The sequence below is a fragment of the Salmo salar genome, chromosome 01 (assembly GCF_965601325.2).
Source record: "Salmo salar chromosome 01, fSalSal1, whole genome shotgun sequence".
NCBI classification, from domain to species: domain Eukaryota; kingdom Metazoa; phylum Chordata; class Actinopteri; order Salmoniformes; family Salmonidae; genus Salmo; species Salmo salar.
In genome coordinates this window covers 45,055,304-45,080,796 of record NC_138291.1, presented here as the reverse complement: position 1 = coordinate 45,080,796, position 25,493 = coordinate 45,055,304, and the positions used below count along the sequence as shown (strand labels likewise).

Genomic DNA, 25,493 nt, shown 5'->3' with positions numbered 1-25,493 from the left:
CTCACTGGACTCTAACCACACACGTACACACACACAAAACACATGCATATTGACGCTACACACACACACACACATTTACATTCTCTGTTTATTATCTATGCATAGTCACTTTACCCCTACCTACATGTACATATTACTTCAATTTCCTCGACTAACCCGAACACCTGCGCATTGACTCTGTACCGGTACCCCTTGTATATAGCCTTGTTAAAATTATTTTGTGTTACTACTATTCCTTTAATTTATTTAGCAACTTTTTAAAACTTTTTTAATCTTTGCAATGTTGGTTAAGGGCTTGTAAGTAAGTATTTCACGGTGAGGTCTACACCTGTTGTATTCAGCGCATGTGACAAATACAATTTTCAGCACATGTGACTAATTACAATTTCATTTGAGCACGCCTAAATGAGTTATGATAGACTATATGTTTATGTGGGCATTTAAATACATGTTTACTAGTTTTATTAATCAGTGTACAGAAAATATTTTTTTTTTTGTGCAAAATGACATCTCAGGTAAGCAGCCCAAGGATGGAAAGAAGCCAGAACCATGCAAACCTATCCTTAAAGTGGAGTACAAAACGACAAGAGCTGGGTGAGTGATTGGTTGTCCGATTAAACAATAATAAATAAAGGCTAGACCAGGGACCCACACATGGTGCCATCTGGGGGCCTGTCCTGCGACACACTTGACCATATGATAGGTCTTGTATTATTTATTTAATTTACTTGTTTCTTATCTAGGGATGCCTTCATGGTCATGTCTGGAGGCCTGTCCTATGACACAGGGTGCAGGAGAGCCTGTCTGACAGTGATGCATGGGAAGAGTACTGCCCTCCTGGAGATGGACTATCCCATCGTAGACTTCCTCACGCTCTGCGAAACACCATATCCAAATGGTGAGTTCGAGTTGTATACTATGGAAGCATATAGCTGTAAAAAATCATTTTGAAATTGGATAATGATACATTTTGAGAGCCACCGTGCCTTCAGAAAGTATTTATAACTGTTGACTTATTCCACATTTTGTTGTTACAGCCTGAATTGAAAATGGATTCGATTTTTTTCTCTCACCCATGTACACACAATACCCCATAATGACAAAGGGAAAACTTTTTTTGGATATTTTTCCAAATTTATTGAAAATGAATTTGAAATATCTCATTTACATAAGTATTTGCACCCCTGAGTCCATACTTTATAGATTACAGCTGTGAGTCTCTAAGAGCTTTCCACACCTGGATTGTGCAACATTTGCCAATTTATTATTTTCAAAATTCTTCAAGCTCTGTCAAATTGGTTGTTGATCATTGCTTGACAACCATTTTCAGGTCTTGCCATATTTTCAAGTAAATTTAAGTCTAAGCTGTAATTCGGCCACTCCGGAACATTCACTTTCTTCTTGGTAAGCAACTCCAGTGTAGATTTGGCCTTGTGTTTTAGGTCATTTTCCTGAAAGGTGAATTAATCTCCCAGTGTCTGGTGGAAAGCTAGTATTTTTCCTGTGCTTAGCTCCATTTTGTTTCTTTTTTTTTATCCTGAAAAACTCCCCAGTCTGTAACGATTACACATAACATGATGCAGCCTCCACTATTCTTGAAAATATAAGCAGAGGTAATCAGTAACGTGTTGTATTAGATTTGCCCCAAACATAACACTTTTTGTTCAGGACTAAAAGTGAATTGCTTTGCCACATTTTTTTCTGTATTATTTTAGTGCTTTGCTGAAAAAAGGATGCATATTTTGGAATATTTTTATTATGTACAGGCTTCCTTCTTTTCACTCTGTCAATTAGGTTAGTATTGTGGAGTAACTTCAATGTTGTTGATCCAGCCTCAGTTTTCTCCTATCACAGCCATTAAACTCGAACCATTTTAAAGTCACCGTTGGCCTCATGGTGAAATCCCTGAGTGATTTCCTTCCTCTCCGGCCACTGAGTTATGAAGAATGCCTTTATCTTTGTAGTGACTTCACCGTGCTCCAAGGGATAGTCAATTTTTTTACCCATCTACAAATAGGTGCCCATCTTTGCGAGGCATTGATAAACCTCCCTGGTCTTTATTATTGAATTTGTGTTTGAAATTCACTGCTCGACTGAGGGACCTTACAGATTATTGTATGTGTGGGGTGCAGAGATGAGGTAGTCATTCATAAATCATGTTAAACACTTATTGCACACTCAGTCCATTCAACCTATGTGACATGTTAAGCACATTTTTACTCCTAAACTTATTTAGGTTTGCAATAATAAAGGGGTTAAATACTTATTGACTCAAGACATTTCAGCTTTTCATTTTTTATTAATTTGTAAAAAAAAAAAATGTTTAAACATAATTCCACTTTGACATTATGGGGTATTGTTTGTAGGCTAGTGACAAAAAAATCTGACATGCCAAAACGTGGTATATTTGGAAAGAAGAAATCTGGGAGATTGAGGAAATGACCAGAAGATAGATAGGTGTTACATAGTTCAGAATACACAAGATCAAGCGCACACACACATTTTTATCTCGTTTTTTTATTTATTTTGAAAGTTGTCTTTCATTGACAATCTGAGTGAATTATTGATTCCCAGAGCTGGAAACAGATCAGATGGCTTCCACAACATGTGAACAATATACGAATAAAATGGGATTGATAGACCCAACAACTAGAAATGGGCAGATGTTTTAGTAAGTGGTGTCAGGTGTGGTCACGGGACGTTTCCAAGTGTCCCTAAACCTCTCCAAAGTGGCATATGTCTATAAGTTAGATAATTCCAGTGCTATTACATATTTGCAATCCCTAAATGCTATTTGTTCAGTATAAAAACACAATTCATACCATATCAACCTCTCTCAAACATTGTGGTGGTGTCGGGGTACATACAAGGGATATCCAAGTGTTTTTTTCAACCTCTCCAAAGTGCCAGAATGTTTAGCCTAGGCATGTCCAATGTATTGGTCCCACATACAAATTAACTGTTTACAAAAGCAACTGATATACATAAAATATATATAAAAATGTTTTATCAAACACAAACTTGGTTAGACACGTGTCCTTCACTAAAAAAGGTGCAAAAATAGAAATAAGCTGAACTGTTTACAAATGGCATTCGTGTTGGTTTTACATCCCAGGTGTAGATCATTAGATTTCACTTTCAACGTAGCTTGTGCATGTCCTGATAGTCTTTGAAGCAGTCCCTCTCTGCCAGGAAACAAAAAGCGAACTGGCATTTCAGACAAAAGATCTGTCATTTCCCCCTTTTCCCTTCCTCTGTGTTTTGTGCTATGCTTGCAGTTCTTCCTTTTTGTCTTTTGGCATGCGTGTTGGATAGTGGCATTCACCTTGAGTGGGGGGTCTTGTGATGGTTGTGAGGTTGCTTTGGGTCCCCAATTCGGCCATTTCAAACACCAGCTGCTCCAACTGGGAGAGAGGGGTTTGACCTTTTGCTTTGGCCATCTGCTTGTGGAGAATGAAAGCATTTACTGTAGCAAACCTCTCTTATACCACTTTCTGGTCTTGTGGAGGACCTGGTAGTAGCCTATCAGAGCATCAGATAGGTCCACATCCCCCATGCTGGCATTGTAGTCCTTCACAGGAATGAGGACATTCTTCCTCCTTGAGACATGGTTGTTATTGAATGCCTTATGCTGTGTGGTGAGCATGGTTACTTTCCTAGTGTCCTTCCATTTCACAAAAAGCACCTTGTTCAAATCAAATTCTATTGGTCACGTACTTAGCAGATGTTATTGAGGGTGTAGCGAAATGCTTGTGTTTCTAGCTCCAACAATGCAGTAATATCTAACAATTTCACAACATACACACAAGTCTAAGTAAAGGAATGGAATTATGAATATATAAATATATTGGCGAGCAATGTCAGAGCAGCATAGACTAAGATACAGTACACTCCCAGCCTCCCTGTAGGCTGTCTCATCATTGTTGGTAATCAAGCCTACTACTGTTGTCGTCTGCAAACTTGATGATTGAGTTGGAGGCGTCCGTGGCCACGCAGTCATGGGTGAACAGGGAGTACAGGAGGAGGCTGAGCACACACCCTTGTGGGGCCCCAGTGTTGAGGATCAGCGAAGTGGAGATGTTGTTTCCTACCTTCACCACCTGGGGGTGGCCCATCAGGAAGTCCAGGACCCAGTTGCACAGGGCAGGGTTCAGACCCAGGGCCTCAAGCTGAATGATGAGCTTGGAGGCGACAATGGTGTTGAAGGCTGAGCTATAGTCAATGAACAGCATTCTTACATAGGTATTCCTCTTGTCCAGATGGGATAGGGCAGTGTGCAGTGCGATGGCGATTGCAACGTCTGTGGACCTGTTGGGGCGGAAAGCAAATTGAAGTGGGTCTAGGGTGACGGGTAAGGTAGAGGTGATATGATCCTTGATTAGTCTCTCAAAGCACTTCATGATGACAGAAGTGAGTGCTACAGGGCGATAGGCAGTTCAGTTCCCTTTGCTTTCTTGGGTACAGGAACAATGGTGGCCATCTTGAAGCATGTGGGGAGAGCAGACTGGGATAGGGAAAGATTGAATATGCCCGTAAACGCACCAGCCAGTTGGTCTGCGCATGCTCTGAGCACGCAGCTTAGGATGCCGTCTGGGCCGGAAGCTTTGCAAGGGTTAACACGATTAAATGTCTTACTCACGTCGGCCACGGAGAAGGAGAGCCCACAGTCCTTCGTATTGGGCCTCGTTGGTGGCACTGTTATCCTCAAAACGGGCAAAGAAGGTGTTTAGCTTGTCCAGAAGCAAGATGCTGGTGTCCGCGATGTGGCTGGTTTTCCTTTTGTAGTCCGTGATTGTCTGTAGACCCTACCACGTAACGTCTTGTGTCTGACCTGGTAAATTGTGACTCCACTTTGTCGCTATACTGATGTTTTGCCTGTTTGATTGACTTACGAAGGGAATAACTACACTCTTTGTATTCTGCCATATTCCCAGTCGGAAGCTACCTGGAACATATCCCGGTCTGTGTGATAAAAACAATCTTGAAGCGTGGATTCCGATTGGTCAGACAAGCGTTGAATTGTCCTTAGCAAGTATACTTCCTGTTTGAGTATCTGCCTATAGAAAGGGAGGAGCAAAATCGAGTCATGGTCAGATTTGCCGAAAGGAGGGCGGGGGAGGGCCTTGTAGGCATCCCGGAAGTTGGACTAGCAGTGGTCGAGTGTTTCAGCAGCACTAGTACAAGAGTCAATGTGTTGATAGAACTTCGGCAGCCTTGATCTCAAATTTGCTTTGTTAAAATCCCCAGCTGCAATAAATGCGGCCTCAGGATATGTGGTTTCTAGTTCGCATGGAGTCCAGTGAAGTTCCTTGAGGGCCGTCGTGGTATCGGCTTGAGGGGGGATATACATGACTGTGACTATAACCGAATAGAATTCTCTTGGGAGATAATATGGTCTGCATTTGATTGTGAGGTATTCTAGGTCGGGTGAACAAAAGGACTTGAGTTCCTCTATGTTATCACAATCACACCATGAGTCGTTAATCATGAAATATACACCCCCGCCCTTCTTCTTTCCGGAGAGATATTTATTTCTGTCTGTGCGATGAACTGAGAACCCTACTGGCTTGATGGACTCAGACAGTATATCCCGAGAGAGCCAAGTTTCCGTGAAACAGAGTATGTTATAATCCCTGATGTCTCTCTGGAAAGAAATCCTCACCCTGAGCTCGTGAACTTTATTATCCAGAGACTGAACATTAGCGAGTAATATACTCAGAAGCAGTGGGTGGTGTGCGCGCCTCCTAAGTTGGACTAGAAGTCCACTCAGAGTACCTCTCCTCCGCCGGCGGTGTTTTTGGGTCGGCCTCTGGAATCAGTTAAATTGCCCTGCGGGGTGCGAACAAAGGATCCGATTCAGGAAAGACGTATTCCTCGTCGTAATGCTAGTAGTGCTGGTGAGTTATCGCTGCTATGATATCAATAGTTCTTCCCGGCTCTATGTAATAACACAAACAAAAAATCTGGGCTACTAATGTAAGAAGTAATACATAAAAAAAAAAAAAATGATTGCAAAGTTTCCTAAGAGCTAGAAGCACGGCTGCCCATCAGACGGGGTGATTGGTTGACATATCTGTGGGGGGTGAAGACCTTGACCGGTGGGGGCAATTTATGGGGAGGGGTGGCTCTACAAATGTTATCAAAAATCTCTGCATCCTACCACTCTTTGTTAGTCCTGCTCTAACGTATGGTCCCCCTCTCCTCTGTCTTTGACATGTCGTTTACCTTGGTCTTGGGGAACCCGATTCTGTTCGGAGGAATGGTGCCACAAGCCCCTATTTTCTTTTTCAAAGAGGTCTATGAAAAGTGGATGTAGAACCATCAGAGGTGGTGATTGACAGCATTGGGGAGTGAAGACCTTGACCGGCGGGGAGTGGTGGCTCTCAAATGTTATCATCAAAAATCTCAGCATCCTACCACTTTGGTGAATAAAATAAAGGGATATATTGTTGTAAGACACACATAGTTACAGTTGACTAAATTTAGAAAATGACATTAGTGTAAAGTAAAAACACCAAGCCTAAACTTTATCTGTAAAGTGACTCACGAAGGTGTGAAGTGCACACACACAATGCAAACAGTAACACTTTGGAGACAAAGGAACAGGTGAGAACCACAAATTAACAACATTAACAATGAGAGTTTAGTGATCTATGCAAAGGATGAAACTCAGAAGAGCAAACAGTGAAGTAATATGAAACATAGACAATAACTACTTTGGAATTATATAACATTGAAATTACTTGTTACATAGGCCTATGCAAACCAAATCCAATGCACAAAAAGCAGACAACTTATAAAAAATGAAATACATATAGTAAATTATCTCTGTCAAGTCATGAAAATAATTTACTTACAGATCTAAAAGTGGATCCAATCCTTCTAGAAACTTGGTCCCATGTGGCTCAGTTGGTAGAGCATGGGCCAAAGTTCACCCAACCAATTGTGGGACGCTTGTGGAAGGCTACCCGAAACATTTGACCCAAGTTCAACAATTTAAAGGCAATGCTACCAAATACTAATTGAGTGTATGTAAACTTCTGACCCACTGTGATGAAATAAATAAAAGCTGAAATAAATCATTCTCTCTACTATTATTCTGACATTTCACATTCTTAAAATAAAGTGGTGATCCTAACTGACCTAAGACAGGGAATTTTTAATGGGATTAAATGTCAGGAATGGTGAAAAACTGAGTTTAAATGTATTTGGCTAAGGTGTATTTAAACTTCCGACGACTTCAACTCTAGGTAGCATCCATCTTGAAATGAGGTCTTCGGCTCAGCCTGCCTTTATACATTCATATGCCCATATATGATAGTAAGTCACAAAGATTTTAAGGCACAGATCAATAGCCAAGATATCCAGCATTCCGCAGACATCCTGCTTTTGCAGATAAGTCCCTGCTGCGTTCTCATACCAGACTGAATTGAATAAAAACATCTTTACATTTAAGACGTTAAACAACAAAATGTGAAAAAGGGTCAAGGGGTGTGAATAATTTATGAAGGCACTGTATATTAAGCTTCAATATCTAACACTATCATTAGGATTTCTTTATCAAGACTTTTCTGTCGTTTTCTAATGGTTTAACTCTTTTTAACATGTTTAAAAAATAAATAAAAAATTATTCTGCGTCCTCACAGATTTCCAGGATCCTTATGCTGTAGTTGTCCTTTTGGAAAAGGATTTAGTTGTCATCGACCTTAGACAAATTGGGTGAGTTTTGTAGTTACAGTAGGCTACTTGTGTGCTTACTTGCATGTTTACTTATGGTGGCAGGATACATGGAACGATGGCCTGCTGTTTGCAGACTTGACATATAGTAGGGGGGAGGGGTTAGAATGAAAGCAGAGGACAAGTTTCCATTGGACACTAAAGTAATATTCTTCTTCTAAGTCTTAGTGTCTTACAACCACAGCTTTTTCCCTTTTGACTGACAGATACCCAATATTTGAGAACCCGTACTCTCTGTCGATCCACAAGTCTCCAGTGACGTGCGTAGAATATTTTGCTGACTGCCCTCCTGAACTCATACCTGCACTTTACTCTGTTGGCTCCTGGCAAAAGAGACCTGGTTACAGTAAGAAGGTAATGTATCCCACTTAAAAATAATATTTTAGAAAATAGGCTTTATCCCACTTAAGAAATGTGTTATGTGCTTACATTTGTTTTTCAATATTGGAATAGGGCTTACTGAATTGTTTTATATTGGAATAGGGCTTTGACTGTATTTATGTGGTCACAAGGTTATATTTGTGTAGTAAATACCTTTTTTGTATTTCCAGGAATGGCCCATAAGTGGTGGTAACTGGGGCCAAGGCACACTAAGCTACCCTGAGATCATCGTCACTGGGTGAGTACCTACCGAACACCTGAAGGCTGAGACAGAAACACAACCATAGAGATCCTATAATTCCCCTCTATAAGTAATTCTTAATACGTCTATGTGCACAACACTTACCTAACACAAACTGGATTTCGATGATTTATTTACGGTATGCATTTACAAACAAAACTGTTCTCATTTTCCTTCTTTGCAATGAACAGACATGCTGATGGATCAATCAAGTTTTGGGATGCTTCTGCAAGTGAGTGGCGTTTTCATTTGATTCCTTCTATTATATAATTGGATGAAATAGGAATACCACAATGGTTTGTCCCTTTTGTAAAGCAATGGAATACATTTGTGTGTAGTATGTAGGTCGTTGCTCATAGTTCATTACATTATCCCCCTTCCTTTGTTCTAGTAATGCTCCAAGTACTGTACAAGCTGAAGACTGCCAAGGTGTTTGAGAAGGCTCTAAAGGGCGGTAAGGAGGAGAAGCCGAGCACGGAGATAGTGGATGAGGATCCCTACGCCATCCAGACCTTGTCGTGGTGCCCAGAGAGCAGGATGCTGTGTGTGGCTGGAGTCTCTGCCCACGTCATCATCTATAGGTTCAGCAAACAGGAAATAACCACTGAGGTGGTGCAGGTAACTGTAGCAACCAGTTTCTCAATATCATACCAATGCAGCGTTTTGAATATACAGTTGAAGTCGGAAGTTTACATACATCTTCGCCAAGTACATTTAAACTAAATTTTTCACAATTCCTGACATTTAATCCTAGTAAAAATTCCCTGTCTTAGGTCAGTTAGGATCACCACTTTATTGTAAGAATGTGAAATGTCAGAATAATAGTAGAGAGAATGGTTTAATTGCAGCTTTTATTTATTTCGTCACATTCCCAGTGGGTCAGAAGTTTACATACATTCAATTAGTATTTGGTAGCATTGCCTTTAAATTGTTTAACTTGGGTCAAATGTTTCGGGTAGCCTTCCACAAGCGTCCTACAATTGGTTGGGTGAATTTTGGCCCATTCCTCCTGACAGAGATGATGTAACTGAGTCAGGTTTGTAGGCCTTCTTGCTCACACACGCTTTTTCAGTTCTGCCCACACATTTTCTTTAGGATTGAGGTCAGGGCTTTGTGCTGACCACTCCAATACCTTGACTTTGGTGTCCTTAAGCCATTTTGCTATAACTTTGGAAGTATGCTTGGGGTCATTGTCCATTTGGAAGACCTGTTTGCAACCAATCTTTTACTTCCTGACTGATATCTTGAGATGTTGCTTCAATATATCCACATCATTTTCTCTCCTCATGATGCCATCTATTTTGTGAAGTGCACCAGTCCCTGCTGCAGCAAAGCACCCTCACAACATGATGCTGCCGCCCCCGTGCTTCACGATTGGGATGGTGTTCTTCGGCTTGCAAGCCTCCCCCTTTTTCCTCCAAACATAACGATGGTCATTATGGCCAAACAGTTCTATTTTTGTTTCATCAGACCAGAGGACATTTCTCCAAAAAGTATAATCTTTGTCCCCGTGTGCAGTTGCAAACCGTAGTCTGGCTTTTTATGGCAGTTTTGGAGCAGTGGCTTCTTCCTGGCTGAGCTTCCTTTCAGGTTATGTTGATATAGGACTCGTTTTACTGTGGATATAGATACTTTTGTACCGGTTTCCTCCAGCATCTTCAAAAGGTCCTTTGCTGTTGTTCTGGGATTGATTTGCACTTTTCGCACCGAAGTACGTTCATCTCTAGGAGACAGAACACGTCTCCTTCCTGAGCAGTATGACGGCTGCGTGGTCCCATGGTGTTTATACTTGCGTACTATTGTTTGTACAGATGAACGTGGTACCTTCAGGCGTTTGGAAATTGCTCCCAAGGATGAACCAAACTTGTGGAGGTCTACAACTCTTTTTCTGAGGTCTTGGCTGATTTCTTTTGATTTTCCCATGATGTCATGCAACGAGGCACTGAGTTTGAAGGTAGGCCTTGAAATATATCCACAGGTACACCTCCAATAGACTAATTGACCTCATTTGAGTCAATCAGAAGCTTCTAAAGCCATGATATCATTTTCTGGAATTTTCCAAGCTGTTTAAAGGCACAGACAACTTAGTTTATGTAAAACTTCTGACCCACTGGAATTGTGATACAGTGAATTATAAGTGAAATAATCTTTCTTAAGAAAATTGTTGGAAAAATGACTTGTATCATGCACAAAGTAGATGTCCTAACTGACTCGCCCAAACTATAGTTTGTTAACAAGAAATTTGTGGAGTGGTTGAAAAACGAGTTTTAATGACTCCAACCTAAGTGTATGTAAACTTCCGACTTCAACTGTATATTGTGTGGGTGTATTACAGGGATGTTTTTTTTACCCGACTAATCTGGAATTCCTGCTTTTCTGACATCATTCTCCATTCATAAAATCGTTGAACTTTACCTATATCCAAAACCAGTATTTCCCCCTGATTTCCCATTTCACCTGCTATTAGTTTTCATGTTTATGACTAGATATTATCGCTAGGGCCCTGTGTTTTGAGCATTAATGTCACGTGACCTGGATTTGAACCTTTATTTAAAAGATTTTCATCAAACTTTCCCCTTTTCTTTTTATGTCAGATGGTCCAGCACCATCCTCAATTGCTTTCATTTTTGGTGTAATTCTTTAATTTTAATGGTTAAGCTCTAGGTCATGTGATATGATACTCCAAAACACAGGGCCCTAATTATGACTGTAAATAGCTGTGGATAAGAGTGTCTGCTAAATTACTCAACAACAAAAATTAAATAACATATTTGTTGTTGACTCTCAGCTGTTGGAGGTCCGTATGCAGTGTGAGCTGGATGATGTGGATTCTCCAGACACTGCAGGAGAGCATCCTCCCACCCCATCTACCCCAGTACACTCCTCCTGCCCAACTCAGGAGGGAGACCCCCCTGAGACCCAGCCCTCCACAACTGATGACGGGCCCCGGGATAATGTACCATGCCTCAAGTACGAACCAAACAGTTAATGTTTTTTTCCTGCTTAGCACTGACATTTCAATTGTAGACTCCAAATCTCCAATATAGTGTTTTATTACAAAAAGTGCCATCTGTGAAGATAAGATAATAATTAGGCTATTTGTATATAAGATTAATGCAGATACAAATGCATGTGAACAATAGGTGGTAGTGTAGATGTGTATCTAGGTACACTACAGTATTCACTTTTAACACCGCAAGTCATCTAATCCTGGTGTGTTGTTTCACTGCAGAGTCCGGAGCTCCCCTCTGAAGCAGTCTCCTGGTTACCAGGTGGATCTGGTCATTCAGCTGGTCTGGGTTAGTGGGGAGCCGCCTCAGCAGATCACCAGCCTGGCTGTCAACTCCTTATACGGACTGTAAGTCTACGTCTGCCTGCCTGTCTGTCTGTGTCCGCACGAACCACTGCACTCTTGATGGTCAAGATGTACATTAGACACATCACCTGCGGTTGTATTCATGCAGAGATCATACACAAAGGGAATATACTGTAACTGTGTCAAAGGCTTTATTGGTTGCCTTAGTATCAAACTCATTCCATGGAGGGCTGAGTGTCTGCGGGTTTTCGCTCCTCCCTTTTACTTGATTGGTGAATTAAGGTCACTGATTAGTTTTAATTGAAAGGAAAAAACGACAACCTGCAGACACTAGGCCCTTCATGGAATGAGTTTGACACCCCTGCCTTAGGGGCTGAAAACCTTTCGTGTTGTTTATAAAACTGCAGATGACATCAGTTAAAAAATTAGCGCATTCTCTTTTCCTTCAGTGTGGCGTTTGGCAACAGCAATGGTCTGGCTGTAGTGGACTACCTTCAGAAGACCCTCCTCCTGAACATGGGCACCTCAGAGCTGTACAGTCCCTCAGACCCCTACCAGAGACAGCCTCGGTCGCCTCGCAAGAAACGACAGCCATCTGGAGGTGAGGGGCTCCCTGAATGTTGTGTAGGCTAAGGCATGTATGTTCCCAGAAATGACAAATGGAGTATATTCGGACAAAAAGTAGAATCAGAAAGACTACAATATCTTCCTTATGCGATTCGTTTTTCATGCAGCAGCAGGGGATAATAACTTAAGTATGTTCCCTAGAGCCCCCATTTGATGGTGTTATGAAAGGGATTAGTATAGTGATGTCAAGTGAGTTGTAGTCCGGACTGAAAGGTATTGCTAGTCAAAGCCAGGGGATCGAATAAGAACACAACTACTGTATATTCAGTGAGGTCCAAAAGTATTTGGACCTTGACAATTTCTGTTGTTGTTTTGGTTCTCTACTCCAGCACTTTGTAATGACACAATGACTGAGGTTAAAGGCCCAGTGCAATCAAAATAGGTTTTTCTGTTATTAAATATATTTCCACTCTATAAGGTTAGAATAATATTGTGAAAATGATAATGCCCCTTTAGTGTAAGAGCTTTTTGAAAAGACTGCCTGAAATTTCAGCCTGTTTTGGTGGGATGGATTTTTGACCTGCCTGGTGACATCACCAGGTAAATTTGTTTATAGACCAATAAGAAAGTTCCAAGCCTCTCTGCCAATAACAGCTAGTTTTCAGTTTTCCCCTCCGCCCTCAGGGCCCTCCCAGACATTCCTAGCAAAATTCTTGCTTGAGAAATTGCTCTTTTGTTTGTTTTTGACCACTTTAATTGAAACAAACACAGTTAGGTACTTACTTGTTACATAAAAATGGCTACATTGGGGCCTTAAAGTGCAGACTGTCATATTTTAATTTGAGGGTATTTTCATCCATATCGGGTGAACCGTTTAGAAATTACACCACTTTATGTATATAGTCTTTTCATTTTAGAGGACCAAAAGTATTGGGACAATTTACTTGTGTATTAACTTACTGTAGTCAAAAGTTTAGTATTTGGTCCCATATTCCTAGCACGCAGTGACTACATCATGCTTGTGACTCTACAAACTTGTTGGATACATTTGCAGTTTGTTTTGGTTGGGTTTCCGATTATTTGGTGCCCAATAGAAATTCATGGATAATAATGTGTTGTCATTTTGGAGTCACTTTTATTGTAAATAAGAATAGATTTTGTTTCTGAACACTTTTATATTAATGTGGATGCTAGTTTGTAGCCAGAAGTTTGATGTAGTCATTGCATGCTAGGAATATTGGACCAAATACTAAACTTTTGACAACTTTAATACACATAAGTGAATTTGTACAAATTCTTTTGGTTCCCTAAAATGGGTTGGCTATGTAGAAAAAGTGCTGTAACTTCTAAACGGTTCACCCGATATGGATGAAAATACCCTCAAATTAAAACTACAGTCCGCACTTTAACCTCAGTCATTGTATCATTTAAATTACAAAGTGCTGGAGTACAGAATCAAAACAACAAAACATGTCACTGTTCAAATACTTTTGGGCCTGTCTGTGACTCTTAAAGCCAGTCACTGAGCTGGCTAGAGGTGCAGGCCTCACACTCTTGGCAGCCAAGTGCTCCACCCCCTCCAGTAGCATCTCTCTCTCATCACAGGTGGACTGTCCATCTGTTCAGTGGCTCAGTAGAAACTCAGAGAAGCATGCTCATTATGAGTGGGATCTGTCTGTGCCGTGGAGGTACTGCAGGGGGTCCGCGGACAGATTAAAAAAAATAAAATAATAATAATATTTTTACATTTATTTTTTATTTTTATTACTAACAACAACAGATTCAACAAATTTTGGCCAAGGGATCTGTGGAATAAGTTTAAAGCTTGCAATGCAATACAATGTTAAAGGTACTATATGTAATATCTTTCCATTGTAATTTCAGAAAATGTCTTTAAAATATCTACAATAATAGTGTAATGATAATGTTTCACAATACTTTTTCCCCAAAATGTTTTATTGGGCACACACACAATTGCATTTAATGGTGCAGCCTTCTTATTGGTCAACAAAAGACGCACCATCTCTATTCCACACCATGAGAAAACTAGTGATCAGTCGTGGAAATAAAAGTGCTGAAAACAACTTGGCTTCCTATTTAAAAAGAAGATGAATAAGCTATGAAAGAAAAATACTGGAGTTTTGGTGCAGTTACTAGCGCTAAAACTATATTGCTATATTGTCAAAACGATATATCCTAAAAAAGAATATCCCTATGTAAATATCATTATTTAAAATAAATTATCTCTATTTACATGTGATAAGGCCGCACAGAAGGTCAGAGATAATTACAGACCATTGTAAAAATCTGAAGGATCCAAAAGGGCCACTAGATGTCTTGTGATACCAACATTTTAAGATACCAAAATTCTGGTATTGTAGTTTACTGGTGAATTTATAAAGTTCCCAGTAATATACCCTCTCTTTGCAACCCTAGTCCTGTCATTCCCCCACTCATGTTCTCTTGCTCTCTTGCTTTCTCTCTCTTCCCTCTGCCTCCCCTCTCTCTGTCCGTCTCTGTCCTCCTTCCACTCGTGCTCTTCTATATACGTTCATTCATCTTCTGCTCAGTTCGGCTTCAGAGGTTCAGCACTGGATTCAATACTCTGTATTACACATTTATTGACTACAGTCAAATGTAACTTTCAGTTTCATGCACAAATCTATTCAAACATCTTGATTGGATTTATAGAAAAATACCATTTACAAATCTATAAACAGTGCCATTGTTTGAAAACAGTCAATTTAATTAGGGAATGCAGATGGGTCATTCCACGAAAAGAGTGCCTTTGTGCGTCCCTTTTGATATTTTAAGTAGACATTGTGCACTGATATTGCATTTTAAAAGCCTGTTATATGTAATGAAGTGCCCTTCAATATAGACCACATCGAGAATTCAATAAATCTTCAAAATTCTGCGTTTTGACATGTCCCGCCGTGCACCCTCTGACTTCTAGGAAGATTTTAACCCACTTAACCCCCAAATGTCTCCCAAGTTTTATCATCGTTGTAAAGCCCTAGTTATTTTGTTGCTTTGACAAATTCATTTCTTAAGATTATTTATTTAGTGTAATTAGTGATTCATTAATTCCCTCATTTTGAGATCAACCCTGTTACGTGAGGTGAACTCTCGTTTTAATATGGTGAAAATATTCCTTGTTAAATATTTTCTTCAAAAGAAACAGTGAACATCTAATGGCTAAATCACAGTGTAAAAGCAGGTGAGCTGGTTCTACTATTGTTGGCCATGTTCTCTTTTGTGATGGAAAACTGAGCAGGTCGAGCATAACGCGTCAACCCTGTTACCCATAGATAGACAGGCTAGACATGTTTTAACAATTTACATTTTGCTGGGGAAGCTTTCATTCAATTGCCGCTTTCTGTTGCACACAAGCTTCAATTCCCCCTGTCAAAAAGGGGATTTATGGCTGATTTAAGATGAAATCGTCAACCCTGTTACTTTTTATTTGGCACTTAATAGGCACTTACTATAGTATATTTTATTTATTTAACCTCTTGATAGGAAAACATGTTTTTTAGGAAATTGAACATGTACTCTTTATGATAAAAAAAAGAGATTTGGGTGAAATCAAATGTTTTTTGGGACCAAGTTACACTTATCAAAAGGCACCAAATTGGTGGAACGACCCAGATGCTAGCCTCTGAGTTCCTTGGATTTTTTCTATTCTTATGATTTTTTTAATCAATGTTTTGTCTTACCTTTACTGTTGCTCTCTCTCTCTCTCTGTTGCTCTCTCTCTCTCTGTTGCTCTCTCTCTCTCTGTTGCTCTCCCCCGGCTCTCTCTCTCTCTGTTGCTCTCTCTCTCTCTCTGTTGCTCTCTCTCTCTCTCTGTTGCTCTCTCTCTCTCTCTGTTGCTCTCTCTCTCTCTCTCTGTTGCTCTCTCTCTCTCTCTCTGTTGCTCTCTCTCTCTCTCTCTCTGTTGCTCTCTCCTTGTCTTGCCTTGTAAAGACAAAGACATTCTGCCTGTGACGTCTTGCATGGCCCGCCTTTCTATCTTTTATAAGTCTGTGAAACAGACTTATCGTTCTTCTAACACCCGTAAGTCATCTCATGTTTATCATACTCGGTTGTCTTCTACATTTTTTTCCATCTCTCTCTTTCTCTTCAATCTGTATCAATCACCATTTGTTTTCATGCACTCAGACAACTTATTTTAGTTGACGCTTATTTAAAAGTGTATGAATAAGTAGCTTAACTGGACATGGAATATGATTTTCAAATGATAGTCACATGGAGGAATGGGGAAGATATTGCAATTACTGACAGCCTTAGTCTTTGTTAATATCTATCAGCTCAGTTAAAAGCTGCTCATACAGAGGTCGACCGATTCTGATTTTTCAATGCCGATACCGATTATTGGAGGACCAAAAAAAGCCGATACCGAATAATCGTCCGTTTTTTATTATTATTATTATTATTATTAAGTAAATTATTATTTTTTTTAAAATTTTTTCTTTATTTGTAATAATGACAATTACAACAATACTGAATGAACACTTATTTTTACTTAATATAATACATAAATACTATCAATTTAGCCTCAAATAAATAATGAAACCTGTTCAATTTGGTTTAAATAATGCAAAAACAAAGTGTTGGAGAAGAAAGTAAAAGTGCAATATGTGACATGTTAAAAAGTTAACGTTTAAGTTCCTTGCCCAGAACATGAGAACATATGAAAGCTGTTGGTTCCTTTTAACATTAGTTTTCAATATTCCCAGGTAAGAAGTTTTAGGTTCTAGTTATTATAGGAATTATAGGACTATTTCTCTCTATACGATTTGTATTTCATATACCTTTGACTATTGGATGTTCTTATAGGCACTTTAGTATTGCCAGTGTAACAGTATAGCTTCCGTCCCTCTCCTCGCTCCTACTTGGGCTCGAACCAGGAACTCATCGACAACAGCCACCCTCGAAGCAGCGTTACCGATGCAGAGCAAGGGGAGCAACCACTCCCAAGTCTCAGAGCGAGTGACGTTTGAAATGCTATTAGCGCGCACCCCGCTAACTAGCTAGCCATTTCACATCGGTTACACCAGCCTAATCTCGGGGGTTGAAGTCATAAACAGCGCAATGCTTGAAGAATTGCGAAGAGCTGCTGGCAAACGCACGAAGGTGCTGTTTGAATGAATGCTTACGAGCCTGCTGCTGCTGCCTACCATCGCTCAGACTGCTCTATCAAATATCAAATCATAGACTTAATTATAACATAATAACACACAGAAATACGAGCCTTTAGTCATTAATATGGTCGAATCCGGAAACGATCATTTCGAAAATGAAACGTTTATTATTTCAGTGAAATACGGAACCGTTCCGTATTTTATCTAACGGGTGGCATCCCTAAGTCTAAATATTCCTGTTACATTGCTCAATATTATGTCATAATTATGTACAATTCTGGCAAATTAATTACGGCCTTTGTTAGGAATAAATGGACTTCACACGGTTCGCAATGAGCCAAGCGGCCCAAACTGCTGTATATACCCTGACTGCTTGCATGGAACACAAGAGAAGTGACACAACGTCACTTCCCTAGTTATAAGAAATTCATGTTAGCAAGCAATATTAACTAAATATGCAGGTTTAAAAATATATACTTGTGTATTGATTTTAAAGAAAGGCATTGATGTTTATGGTTAGGTACATTGGTGCAACGACAGTGCTTTTTTCACAAATGTGCTTGTTAAATCATCACCCGTTTGTCGAAGTAGGCTGTGATTCGATGAGAAATTAACAGGCACCGCATCGATTATATGCAATGCAGGACACATTAGATAACTACACATGGTTGATGATATTACTAGTTTAACTAGTGATTATGTTAACCTCTCTAGGGTCGGCGAGACGAAATCGTCCCACTTACGTAACAGCCAGTGGAATCCTGTGGCGCGTTATTCAAATACCTTAGAAATGCTATTACTTCAATTTCTCAAACATATGACTATTTTACACCATTTTAAAGACAAGACTCTCGTTAATCTAACCACACTGTCCGATTTCAAAAAGGCTTTACAACGAAAGAAAAACATTAGATTATGTCAGCAGAGTACCCAGCCAGAAATAATCAGACACCCATTTTTCAAGCTAGCATATAATGTCACATAAACCCAAACCACAGCTAAATGCAGCACTAACCTTTGATGATCTTCATCAGATGACAACCCTAGGACATTATGTTATACAATACATGCATGTTTTGTTCAATCACGTTCATATTTATATCAAAAACCAGCTTTTTACATTAGCATGTGACGTTCAGAACTAGCATACCCCCCGCAAACTTCCGGTGAATTTACTAATGATAAACGTTCACAAAAAGCATAACAATTATTTTAAGAATTATAGATACAGAACTCCTCTATGCACTCGCTATGTCCGATTTTAAAATAGCTTTTCGGTGAAAGCACATTTTGCAATATTCTAAGTAGATAGCCCGGCATCACAGGGCTAGCTATTTAGACACCCACCAAGTTTAGCCCTGACCAAAGTCAGATTTACTATAAGAAAAATGTTATTACCTTTGCTGTTCTTCATCAGAATGCACTCCCAGGACTTCTACTTCAATAACAAATGTTGGTTTGGTTCAAAATAATCCATAGTTATGTTCAAATATCCTCTGTTTTGTTCGTGCGTTCAAGACACTATCCGAATGGTAAAGAAGGGTGACGCGCACAACGCATTTTGTGACAAAAAAATTCTAAATATTCCATTACCGTACTTCGAAGCATGTCAACCGCTGTTTAAAATCAATTTTTATGCCATTTTTCTCGTAAAAAAGCGATAATATTCCGACCGGGAAAGCGTGTTTAGGTTCAAAGAGAGAGAAAATAAAAACATGGGGTCGCCTCGTGCACGCGCCTCCGTCCCATTGTCCTCTGATAGAGCACTTACCAAAAGCGCTAATGTTTTTCAGCCAGTGGCTGGAATTACATCATTCAGCTTTTTCCCGCCTTCTGAGAGCCTATGGGAGCCGTAGGAAGTGTCACGTTACAGCAAAGATCCTCAGTTTTCAATAAACAGAGCCAAGAAGAACAAGAACTTGTCAGACAGGTCACTTCCTGTAAGGAATTTTCTCAGGTTTTTGCCTGCCATATGAGTTCTGTTATACTCACAGACACCATTCAAACAGTTTTAGAAACTTTAGGGTGTTTTCCATCCAAAGCCAATAATTATATGCATATTCTAGTTTCTGGGCAGTAGTAATAACGGGTACGTTTTTTTATCTGGCCGTGCAAATACTGCCCCCTACCCCCAACAGGTTAAGATTGATTTTTTTTTTTTTTTATAAGATAAGTTTAATGCTAGCTAGCAACTTACCTTGGCTTCTTGCTGCCCTCGCGGAACAGGTAGTCAGCCTGCCATGCAGGCTCTTCGTGGAGTGCAATGTAAGGCAGGTGGTTAGAGCGTTGGACTAGTAACCGGAAGGTTGCAAAAACGAATCCCCGAGGTGACAATGTAAAAATCTGTTGTTTTGCCCCTGAACAAGGCAGTTAACCCCCGTCCCTAGGCCGTCATTGAACATAAGAATGTGTTCTTACTCTGACTTGCCTAGTTAAATAAAGGTGTACATTTTTATTTATTTTTTTAATCGGCAAATCGGTGTCCAAAAATGCTGATTACCGATTGTTATAAAAACGTGAAATCGGCCCTAATCAATCGGCCATTCCGGTTAATCGGTCGACCTCTAGCTCATACCATAGTTACTTGCTTCAGATTTTTCCAAACTATGAACATTTTAAGCTCACTTTGAAGCTAGTTGATGGTCAGCAGCAGTCTTCAATGTAGAGAACACGTTGGTCTAAGACATGTCTGTTCTCCACAGCTCTGTTGGTCTAAGACATGTCTGTTCTCCACAGCTCAGTGATAACAACACGTTGGTCTAAGACATGTATGTTCTCCACAGCTCTGTTGGTCTAAGACATGTCTGTTCTCCACAGCTCTGTTGGTCTAAGACATGTCTGTTCTCCACAGCTCTGTTGGTCTAAGACATGTCAGTTCTCCACAGCTCTGTTGGTCTAAGACATGTCTGTTCTCCACAGCTCTGTTGGTCTAAGACATGTCTGTTCTCCACAGCTCTGTTGGTCTAAGACATGTCTGTTCTCCACAGCTCTCAGTGATAACAACAATGGAAACAACGCTTTAGAAGAGAAAAGCAACAAATCCCCAACGTCAGGTAAAATGTCATTCTCCATTACTGTATAATACAAAACGCAATCTACCTTTTTTCTTGAAGAAGTACAAATTACACATGTTTGATATATCTATTTACGAGCTGCTTTTGGGTATCGACTCAGTAAAGGAGTGTTAAAAGGGTTGATGTCCACTGAAGTGTTGTTGTTGCCGTATACAGTAGGCTCTACGTCACCCACCAATTCAGACGATGAACAAAAACAGCAAAGGTTCATACAGAAGGGTACTGTATTACATTGATGAATCAACAACATCTACTCAGCTTCATTCTTCCCATATGTTCTGGCCATCGGCAATGCAATTTTACATTTGCCTTTGTCTTTTTAAAACACATTTGCAGTGAAGTCCAAAAGCAGGCGGTTTTCCAAGACGGTTGCCAATGACTTTGGTAGTGTATGATCCCTGTGTTATAAACTCTACTGCTTTCTCTCTTACCGACTTCACTGGGCTTCTAACCAAGGCTGTGCCTTAATCCAACGTGCTAATGATGCTGATGATGATGCTAATGATGCTGATGATGATGATGATGGAGAAGATACATGCACTCAATCTGTGGGTTGTTGTTGTCAATCACAAGGTGGCTGATGGTCTATCGAAGTGATCCGCTGCACTTTGTCAAATACATGACAGATAGACGGGCCTCCACATTTCTCTCTCAGATGAAATTTACTATGCTTTTTGCACCAGAGTGAAATCATTGTAGCACATGTTCTCTCTAAAGAGAATATAATGTGAACTAAAGATCACAAAAACGTTTTACAAAATCACTCAAATCTAAAAGCGTTTAAACGTATAGTAATTCTGACTATTAATCTTTTACCAATTTCAAACTAATTTGAGGTATTGGGAATGTTCATCAATAGAATAATGGAAGTTTTGGTTTGACAAAAATATATAAATATTTATATTACAGAACCTTGGTACTTGATTATTCCCTTGAATGATTTTTCCTCTCTCTCCTTTCCAGTCTTCCATTGTAACAATAACCAGAATTCCATCTCTTTTTCTTGTGTACCTCTTGCTTTTTTTGACGTTACAGGCTGTGTGTGTGTAATAATGCTAGGCTGGCATTGACTGTGTGAGAGAGGGTACTTCTCCTCGTAGCCTGGCTGTTCGGCATGATGCACTAAATAACCAGCTGCCTCCGAGGATCAATGCTAATTCTACATTCTCCTCTCATGCTTTTTGCCAATGAATGACGGATGACAAATTTGCTGAGAGTGATCAAAACAAGCGTAATTTTATATGGCCAGTTCAAAATGTTTTATTCATTTGTAAAGAGGGTATGTTTTATTTTATTTATACTTTTTTTTTTTCTTGCAGCCAAGATGTCAAGGAAAATTTGCTCGCCTACAGAGCAAAAGACAGACCTGGGTAAGCCCTTATAACTTTGTGTTGTTTACATTCCCTAGTAGTCCTTCTACTTTTCAGGTGCTGTTCCATTCCCACTTCTTAAGTACCCCAAACGTTCCTTACATTTTCAATGTTCATAAATGTTGTTTTGTGAGAGTGTAGCCCTAGCCTGGTGGAACCAGCCTGATAGCACACTATTCTGTTGTAATGGTAAACGCAGCTATCGCACGATCAGGCTGGTTCCAACCGGCTAAGCTTAGCCTAACCTGTAAGAAAGACACTAATGTGCAAAATTCAAATGCTGTTATCTTTTAATCTGGTAAACTGAGACACGTACTCTCTGTTTGCCCTCGTCCTCTCTGTGAGCAGAGAAGAGGGTGCGACGCCAGCGCTCTCTCCCGTATAAGAAGCGCTTTTGTTGTGTGAAGGAGGGCAAGGATCCCAGGAAGTCTCTCTCCCAACAAAGGACTCTCTCAGTCCCTTACCTCAGTGAGTGGACCAGGCATGTGGTCTGTGTCTGAAATGGCACCCTATTCCCTATATAGTGCACTACTTTTGACCAGGGCCCACATAGGGCTCAGGTCAAACTTAGTGCACTGTATAGGGAATAGGGTGCCATTGACTTGGGCTGCAGTGGGATAACTGGTACTGGTACTAACCCCCACCACTTCTGCTAAGGCCTACTGTTAGCTGGTTCTGAACTTTGAACTTTAACACTAACTCTCTCACTGACTGACTTGTTGATTCCCTTGTTTTGTTTTTGAGGACGTTCTTCAGTTACTATCCGCATTGTGTTGAAAATCCTTCTTTTCTTGTTTACTTCTCTGAAACACATTTGTTGAATGCAGCAATGTGTTTGACACAGAGATGGATAGTGATCACGACTTGGAAATAACCTGTTTTTGCATGGACATTGCCATTGAGGGCTTTCACCATTTTGAAGCAGTCAACTAGGTGAGACTTCCTATGGGTTAAGGAAGAATCACATAATTCCATCCAGGTCACCAGAAGGGATGAGCCGTTATACTCGTGAGCAAACATTCTATAACCAGCACGTGGCAGTAAATCACCAAACCTTGGCTTCATATCTGTTTTAAACAACACACTCCAGGTGGCACAATATGCAACCTTTCAGCCAGACAGCCAGTTTGTTTACCAACTCCTAGAAGTAGTAGAAGAAAATGGACTACTTCAAAATGGAGATGGCCTCAATGGGGCTGCCCCTGCTCTCACAGGCACCATCATGCTACAGACACAAAGATGAGTCATCTATGTTTTTCCCATGCTATTCAAACTGCCACTCATATTGTAGTAAAGTAATCCCCCCTCTTGTCTCCTCAAGTGTGGTACTGCATAAGGTAGGTTTTTTTGGGACGTTTCACATTGAGAATAGACTTTCTTTGGGCAAATTGCCAGTGTGTTACTGTAGGTGAATTAGGCACTGAACTTATTTGTCAATGTTTTTAACATATTTGTCGTTTTGGAAAACACAATTAACAAAATCTCCAGTAATCTCTCAATGATGAAAGGCCATGTGGTTTCTCTGGAATTGCCTTTATTTTCTGCTACTCTAGTTGGGTGTGTGTTTCATGTGCATTGTGAAGAAATGTGATGTTTTTTTCTCATTCTCTCTAGCTTGGATGTACCTCTGTGTCCCTGGGTTAATAACCACTCCTAGTTTCCTTTTCCTATTCCTACTAAATCAAAGTAACCACTTTCATATTATCCCTCACGTCCCCTCTCTCTATTTGTCCTCTGTGGGCCACCATCCAGATGCCAAGGACAGTTTGTTCAGCCGCTCGAGGAGCTCCAGTGTGACCAGTATAGAGCGGGAGTCCCGCGAGGCCATCTCCTCCTTCCACTTCAGTGAGAGTTTCCCCAGGAAGACCGACAGCGGTGGCAGTCCCAGCCTGTGGGTGGGCACTACCCAGGGCACTGTTCTGGTCCTGGCCCTAAGCCTGCCACCCACAGGGGACCTGAGGCTTCAGCAACCTGTCAGAGTATCATCTTGTGGTCAGTGTGTTTGCACTCTATTCCATGTAGTGCACTACTTTTGACCGTGGCCCATAGGGCAAGCATTGTTAAGTTTTAATGACAAGACAATGAGTGCTACTCAGGGAGCCAGTCCAACTTTTTAGGTCTCAGAGAAGTTTAATTAGTCACACGAGCCGGTTCACTGAACCATGTCTGTGGCAGAAGCATTACCACCACCCTCATTGTGGTGGCGGAATCTGGATGTAACCGGAAGGAATAGCTTGCGGCCACAAATCTTTCTTTGCATTAAAGCAGTGGTTCCCATACTGTGGTTTGGGGACAACTAGTGGTGCATAAGGTTACTGCAGATTGTCACCAAACTATATATTAGCACAAATATATACAGTGCATTCGGAAAGTATTCAGACCCCTTCTTCCACATTTTGTTACATTACGGCCTTATTCTAAAATGGATTAAATAAAACATTTTCCTCATCAGTCTACACACAATACCCATAATGACAAAGTGAAAAAAGGTTTTTAGAAATGTTTGCAAATGTATTAAAAATAAAAACATACCTTATTTACATAAATATTCATACTCCTTGCTATGAGACTAGAAACTGAGCTCATGTGCATCCTGTTTCCATTGATCATCCTTGAGATGTTTCTACAACTTTGATTGGATTCCACCTGTGGTAAATTCAATTGATTGGACATGATTTGGAAGGGCACACACCTGTCTATATAAGATCCCACAGTTGACAGTGCATGTCAGAGCAAAACCCAAGCCATGAAGACGAAGGAATTGTTTGTAGAGCTCCGAGACAGGATAGTGTCGAGTTACAGATCTGGGGAAGGGTACCAAAAAATGTCTGCAGCATTGAAGGTCCCCAAGAACACAGTGGCCACCGTCATTCTTAAATGGAAGAAGTTTGGAATCACCAAGACTCTTCCTAGAGCTGGCCGCCAGGCCAAACTGAGCAATCGAGGGAGAAGGGCTTTGGTCAGGAAGGTGACCAAGAACCCAATGGTCACTCTGACAGAGCTCCAGAGTTCCTCTGTGGAGATGCAGCACCCCACCAATCAGGCCTTTATGGTAGAGTGGCCAGGCGGAAGCCACTCCTCAGTAAAAAACACATGACAGCCCACTTGGAGTTTCACAAAAGGCACCTAAAGGACTCTGACCATGAGAAACAAGAATGAAGTCTTTGGCCTGAATGCCAAGCATCATGTCTGGAGGAAACATGGCACCATCCCTATGGTGAAGAATGTTGGTGGCAGCATCATGCTGTGGGGATGTTTTTCAGTGGCAGGGACTGGGAGACTAGTCAGGATCGAGGGAAAGATGAACGGCGCAAAGTGCAGAGAGATCCTTGATAAAAACCTGCTCCAGAGCGTTCAGGATCTCAGACTGGTTCACCTTCCAACAGGACAACGACCCTTAAGCACACAGCCAAGACAACGCAGGAGTGGCTTCAGGACAAGTCTCTGAATGTCCTTGAGCGGCCCAGCCAGAGCCCGGACTTGAACCCAATCGAACATCTCTGGAGAGACCTGAAAATAGCTGTGCAGCGACGCTCCCCATCCAACCTGACAGAGCTTGAGAGGATCTGCAGGGAAGAATGGGAGAAACTCCCCAAATACAGATGTGCCAAGCTTGTAGCGTCACACCCAAGAAGACTCGAGGCTGTAATCGCTCCCAAA

At 40.7% G+C, this 25,493-nt stretch overlaps 1 protein-coding gene across 6 annotated transcripts in view; it reads left to right on the top strand.

The window, feature by feature from the left end:
* The window catches only part of LOC106603443 (syntaxin-binding protein 5), a 63,322-nt gene that overhangs the window by 31,350 nt on the left and 6,479 nt on the right, over positions 1 to 25,493 (top strand). For 3 of the 6 annotated variants that reach the window (XM_082974776.1, XM_014197129.3, XM_014197159.3), the window contains exons 9-24: positions 516 to 594; positions 744 to 898; positions 7,647 to 7,719; positions 7,944 to 8,091; positions 8,289 to 8,356; positions 8,551 to 8,591; positions 8,751 to 8,977; positions 11,148 to 11,329; positions 11,592 to 11,717; positions 12,125 to 12,276; positions 20,377 to 20,442; positions 20,620 to 20,682; positions 20,800 to 20,847; positions 21,783 to 21,833; positions 22,182 to 22,301; positions 23,586 to 23,825. In XM_082974776.1, coding sequence (XP_082830902.1) covers positions 516 to 594; positions 744 to 898; positions 7,647 to 7,719; positions 7,944 to 8,091; positions 8,289 to 8,356; positions 8,551 to 8,591; positions 8,751 to 8,977; positions 11,148 to 11,329; positions 11,592 to 11,717; positions 12,125 to 12,276; positions 20,377 to 20,442; positions 20,620 to 20,682; positions 20,800 to 20,847; positions 21,783 to 21,833; positions 22,182 to 22,301; positions 23,586 to 23,825 — 1,839 coding nt within the window. The remainder of the gene's footprint in view (positions 1 to 515; positions 595 to 743; positions 899 to 7,646; positions 7,720 to 7,943; positions 8,092 to 8,288; positions 8,357 to 8,550; positions 8,592 to 8,750; positions 8,978 to 11,147; positions 11,330 to 11,591; positions 11,718 to 12,124; positions 12,277 to 20,376; positions 20,443 to 20,619; positions 20,683 to 20,799; positions 20,848 to 21,782; positions 21,834 to 22,181; positions 22,302 to 23,585; positions 23,826 to 25,493) is intronic. The other 3 variants (XM_014197150.3, XM_014197140.3, XM_014197167.3) reach the window with 3 other exon arrangements.